Source organism: Tenrec ecaudatus, chromosome 4, assembly GCF_050624435.1.
Source record: "Tenrec ecaudatus isolate mTenEca1 chromosome 4, mTenEca1.hap1, whole genome shotgun sequence".
Taxonomy (NCBI): domain Eukaryota; kingdom Metazoa; phylum Chordata; class Mammalia; order Afrosoricida; family Tenrecidae; genus Tenrec; species Tenrec ecaudatus.
The window spans coordinates 17,028,741-17,034,435 of NC_134533.1; the positions used below are offsets into that span (position 1 = coordinate 17,028,741).

The 5,695-nt window shown below is 58.1% G+C and overlaps 1 protein-coding gene across 1 annotated transcript; it reads left to right on the forward strand.

Moving 5' to 3' along the window:
• YPEL4 (yippee like 4) lies at positions 1-4,318 on the forward strand. Its single transcript, XM_075548111.1, has 5 exons — positions 1-181; positions 2,256-2,580; positions 2,666-2,709; positions 3,059-3,167; positions 3,354-4,318. The coding sequence occupies exons 2-5, from the start codon at positions 2,440-2,442 to the stop codon at positions 3,441-3,443; spliced, it is 384 nt and encodes a 127-aa protein (XP_075404226.1). The 5' UTR covers positions 1-181; positions 2,256-2,439; the 3' UTR covers positions 3,444-4,318.
• Positions 4,319-5,695: the final 1,377 nt, after the last annotated feature.

Here is a 5,695-nt window from a genome sequence, read left to right on the forward strand (position 1 = left end):
ACCAGAGACAACCTCTGCCCCCAGCAGCTGGTCAGCTTGGCAACGCCCCCTCCCTCCGCCTTGAAGCCCCCAACTAGTCCCCCACCCCTCCCCGGCCCCCTCCCCCTCCCCCACTGAAGGAGCAGAGAGAGAAGCGAGAAGAGTGAGCTGAGAGATTGAGATCTCGGGAGCAGACCTCAAGGTGAGGGGCCAGCCCACCCCCCACCGGCAAATGTCCTCCGCGGGCTGCGCGTTGCTTGCTCCCCTCGGCCCAAAGCGGCATGCCCCCACCCTCGGCCCTCCCTTCCCCCTCCCCGCTGCCGCCGCTCGGCTCTCGGCTCCTCCATCCTTCTCCAAGCTGCAAGCTCCCGCACTTTTCTCCCGGCAACTTCGGCGACGGCAGCAGCAGGCGTCACTGGTGACTGTTTTGCGGCCGGGGCAGACCCCCCGAAGCCCGCCCGGGGAGCTGACTGCGCTGCTCTGGGTTTGGACCGGACCACGCCAGCCCCGGGGGAGGGGGGCGGCCCGGAGCCTCCGAGCAGTTGGCGCCCCTCCCTCCGCTTTTTTTCTGGGAGGCACGGGATTCGCACCTGGTTCCTCCAGCCTCCGCTGGCAGCGCTGCCGAAGCCTCAACGCTCCCCTCCCCCAACCTCCCCCGTCTCTGTGCGGGGCTCACTCCTTCCCTCCCCCCCCCCCTCCAGCGCTTAGCGTGCCTTTGTTGTCCCCCAGTCCTTTGCCTACCTTGCTTCTCCCCGGGGTTAAGAAATGGCCCCTAATCCCCTTCTGAGCTTCCTTGGCCTTCCTGGCAGCCTCCTGGGCTAGGCAGGGAGGAGTAGAGGTGGGAGGTTGGGGGTGGGAGGGAGGCGTGCCGCCGCGAGAGACTGCCAGGGGCTAGCACCTGGGGCAGCCCCTGTCCCCACCCTGGACGAAGGTGTTGCTGGGGGTGCAGATCCGAGGGAAGCTCGTACGACAAGCTGAAGTGGACGTGGGCCAGGGGTTCCCCTGAGGCTAGACCCCAATGTCACTCTGAATCAGCCCAAGGTGCTTAACTGGGATCCTATCAGGGGGTGCGGGCCAGAAGCTGAAGGCGGTCTCTTGAGGGACTTCGGTGGAGAGGGACTGCCTGGAGCCCCGCTGATGGCCACCACAGAGGGCAGGAGGAGGAGAGGGCGGTCTGCCCAGACTCCTAAGAACTGCCTCTTCTCAGGCATACCAGCTGCCAACCAGACGGCTTTTCCACCACTATGGGTCAGAAAGCCCCAGAATACACTCCCTTGCTTATCAGGGCCACCAGGACAGACACCTCCCTTCTTATCAGCCCCCAGCCACCTCTTCAAGATCCTGCATGAGCACCAGCAAGGCTGTGATCTTCAGTCACCAGCAGGGTCACTGCTGTTGGTACCAGAGCTTGGGAGAAGGTGGGAATGCTATCCTCTGCCTGGAACTCCAAAGCACAGCTTCTAGAAACCAGCTGCTCCGGTTCACAGTGGAGGCCCCTCTGGCACTTGCCCGGCCCTGGAGACCTGAGTCACTCATTGGTTCTAGCTCGGGCAGACTTGTGGGAAGGAACGATGTCTGCAGGGAGGCTGGCTCCCTAAGCCCTTGACCGAGGACAAAGGCCACAGTTGGCAGAGGGCAGTAGAGTGTAAGAGGGCCTAGAGGCTGAACAGGCTGCCTGGTGCTTCTGCTGGACTGGACTCAGTGGCCCAAGGCACAGGATTCGGGAATGGCCACATCTGAGGCTCTTCATGGAGACATCCTTAAAGACCTAGCAGAGTCCCAGTACGCAACCCCCCCACCCCATTCCTCAGGCGAGGGCCAAGCCAGTGGCCCATGTATGTGTGTGAAGGGCCAGCCAGGCACCCCAACTCTTCCAAGGCCTTGGGCCCGGTGACCAGCCCCATCACTGCCGGTGCAACACAATGCCTCGTGGACGAGCTGAACTCCAAGGAGAGGGCACTCGCTGTGACGTGGCTCCCATGGCAGCCTTTGTGCCAACGGACTGCTCTCAGGGGAAAACGGTGGAGGCTGCTACAGCCCCAGGAGGGCAAGACACCAGCGCTCTGGCTATGGCACTGGCAGCCTGGAGCCGCTGCCGGGCTGGCCAGAGCAGAACTGGAATCCAGGCAGCCTGGAGGCCCAGTGCCACTGGGCGCTGGGGAGGGTGCCAAGGGTGGGGTTAGGAAGCAGGGTGAAGGTGACAGCCTCAGCCCTTAAGAGGAACTTCTCATGAAGTGCTCCGTCCGCTCTCCTGATGTCCCTCTCCCTCTTCCCAGGTGATCTCCTTTTCTGTCTGGTTCTCGTCTGGGGGGGCCCTGGCCGGGCAGCCCCCCCACATTTCTCCTGCCCTGAAACACGGCTCTAGCCAACCTGCTCCGCTGCTTCACCTGCGATCGTCTGTGTGGGGGCTGCACAGCGCCAGCCCCTCCCGCCCGCCAGGGCATTGTACTCCAACCCGTCATGCCCAGCTGCGACCCAGGCCCGGGCCCTGCCTGCCTCCCCACCAAGACTTTCCGCAGCTACCTGCCCCGCTGTCACCGAACTTACAGCTGCGTCCACTGCCGTGCACACCTGGCCAAACACGATGAGCTTATTTCCAAGGTACGCTAGGTGGGGATCCGCCACTCCCGTTTTTGCTCTCATAAGGAGCTGGGGCGCTAACAAAGTCTCCTCTCCATCTCCACAGTCCTTTCAAGGGAGCCATGGCCGAGCGTACCTGTTTAACTCCGTGTGAGTCTCCCGCCTACCTTGGGCATGTGTGCTGGTGTGTGCATGGGGTGTCTTCTGTAGAGATGGGGAGCTAGGCCAACAGAAGATCAGAATCTTGCATTTTCTTTGGCCACCCCTCTTGCCCCGGGGTTCAGAAAATCCACCTGCAGCTTGCTGGGGTGGGTGGGACAGAATTTTGCAAGTGCGCAGCTCACAGAGGGGCAGACCACCAAGGCAGGTGTTGTCAGACACCCAGAGATGGGGTGGTGGAGCTCTCTCCAGACAGGACTGCCACAGGGCTGGTGGGGGCGCTGGACTGATAGAGCCCCCTCCCCACCTGGTGCCGGGGCCTTCCTGTTTCCTGAGACAGGGTCAACGTGGGCTGCGGGCCAGCTGAACAGCGCCTCCTGCTCACAGGGCTCCACTCGGTAGCTGATATTTTCTGTGAGAGCTGCAAAACCACGCTGGGCTGGAAATATGTGAGTACCCAGGGAGCAGGGCCTGTCCTTTGAAAGCACGGCTCCGTGGTCCTCCAGTCAGGTCTTTGCGTGGTTTAAAGGGTGAACTCTCCACTGGCTTGGGGGCACTTGGCACAGAGGCTGTTGACGGGGCACGGGGTGGGGGGCGCTGCTGAGTTCAACCATCACTGCTTCCCCCTCCACCAGGAACAAGCGTTTGAGACGAGCCAGAAGTACAAGGAAGGGAAGTACATCATTGAAATGTCCCACATGGTGAAGGACAACGGCTGGGACTGAGGGGCTCAGGCAGGCTATGCCCTTCCTCCGCATGCCCCATCCTCCCTCTCACATGCCCCCCCGGTCCTGCCAAGCTGTCCATACCAGCATGAGTACTGTCCACCCCTGGGGGAAACCCGGCTCCAATCAGCCCCTCCCCTGCCCTCACCTCATCACTACCAGGCCCCTTGCAGAAAAGGGGCTTGGAGTACCCCAGGGGTGTTGAAGGCTCAGGGGTGGGCGGCAATCAGGGAGACACAGACTGGGGGAGAAAGGGGTGCCTATGGGACCCCAAGGTCCTGAATATTAAAGCAGTACTCAAGGTAGAAGGGGCTAGAGGAGGAGTCAGCTTTTGCCTCACCGATTCTTGAGAGTACAGAGGACAACCTTGGCTCATGGGGCTAGTAGGACCCAGGCCACAGGAGAAGAGCAGATGAAACGCTTGGGTTCCAATGGCATTTGGGCCTCAGACACCAGGAGGGACCAGACTCCCACAGGAGGGGAAGTTTCCCACCCCCAGTCAGTCGGTCGCAGGAGGACTTGGGGGCTAAACCACAATCCCAGATTCTGGGAAAACATAAAAGGCTCAGAGGGGTTTCCATTTCACTCCACTTGGTAGTTGATCTTGGCACTAAAAAGGCACTTTGAGTAGCTACTCTTTGCTGTGGGATGGAGGAGGCTGCTCCCCGGGTTAGCGCCCGCGCCCCACCCGTGCTGGCTGTCCCCAGAGCAGGCAGTCCTGGTGGACATTCCCAGGCCCTGCCACTGCTCCCTGGATAGAAAAGGGAGAATCAGTGCTACGGGGCCGGTCTTTCCTGTGGCTGCCACCAGCGAACGACACTTTTGTATGATACATAAAATGTTTGGGTCTATTTTTAATAAAAGGGGGAAAAGCAACCGTCAGGAGCGGTCCTCTGACTTTCCTTCCTCGCGCAGTCTGGTCCCAGTCCCCCTGCCATCTGACCACAAGAGGGCAGCAGAGTAACTTTGTCAGTGATTGAGACACCCCCCCCCCCCACCCAAATTGAGCTTTTATAAAACACCTCATCAAAAGGCAGTCCAGTTTAGTCAATTACAACTCATGACAATATCAGCAAGTAAAGGTGCACAGTTGTACTCTGTGAACACAAAGTGGCCAGGAGCCGGAATGGAATTGACAGCCATGTTTTAGAAACCCAGTTATATTGCCAGGCCTTTCTTGCGCACCACTAGGGTCCCCATCATCCAATGAGCGGCTGGCTTGTGCCATCCAGTGCCCTTTTTTGGGGGGTATGTGGTGCTTAGTAAGAATGAGTTTTGTGAGGTGTATGTTCCAGCTGAAGCTTGGAACCCTTGACAATCAATCTGCCTGGATCCAGGATTGGGCAGCAAGAGGAAACTTCCCAGAAGTTTCCTTGGGTCTGATTGCGTTTCAGCTTGGTCTGTAATGTTTTTGTCAGCTCCTGGCCAAACTTAGTCTAAAAGAAAAATCAATCAGCCAAGGCACTGCTCTGGCAGTTGATAAGCACAACAAAACAGCTTGAAATGGCAGCATCAATACAATCAAGTGCCAAGGGCATTTTGGGGGCAGTGAAATAGAAATTCCTTTTACTATTAGGTTTTGGGCACCTGCGTGGGGGGGTACATATTGCCTAAAAACCAGCATGGTAAGGGCAGTTGTTATTGTCAGATTCACTCATTGATACAATTGTATCTAGAGCCCCTGCTACTTGCTAGGGAGACCAGGCAGGGTAGTGTAGCAATTTGAAACCAGCAGCCGCTTCCTGGGAGAAAAAGTCCTCTATTCCCATTAAAAGTTAGTCTCGGAAACCCCAAGGGTCAATGCTTTAAGTTGGCATCAACTCAATGGGAGTGCTGCTTACTTGCCAGGCATTAGGTAGAGTACTGGGGAAGCAAGCGAGGGTAAGTGAACCTGACTTCATGGGGCTCATGGTGACGCTGGGAAGGGGTGTGTGGATAACCACCAGCAGGCAATTCCAGTAGGGTTGATCCTTAGAGCCAAGTCCATTTATGTCTGACCAGGGACTTTCAGTGTGGGAGCTCAGAGAGGAAATGAGTCTAGATTTGAAGTAAAATTGAGGGAATCCAGATTCCATCCCTGGGGTAGTAAGGAGCCCTTGGGGGGTGGGGCTTAGGGCATAGGTTTAATGCTAGCCAGTGACTCGTGGCAGAAAGACCACATTGCAGCTTCGGAAATCCTGTAAAGAATTGACTCTAAGGTTTTCTCTTTTGTTTGGGGGGGTTACCCCTTATCCAAAAGGTCTCAGGGACGG

What these genes read in the sequence shown, in the direction of transcription:
- YPEL4 (XM_075548111.1), top strand. Translation starts at nt 2,440, where the DNA reads ATGCCCAGCTGCGACCCAGGCCCGGGCCCTGCCTGCCTCCCCACCAAG. An exon ending in GCGTACCTGTTTAACTCCGT is followed by an intron (nt 2,710 to 3,058) that starts GTGAGTCTCCCG and finishes TTCCTGAGACAG; the next exon opens with GGTCAACGTGGGCTGCGGGC. An exon ending in CCACGCTGGGCTGGAAATAT is followed by an intron (nt 3,168 to 3,353) that starts GTGAGTACCCAG and finishes CCCCTCCACCAG; the next exon opens with GAACAAGCGTTTGAGACGAG.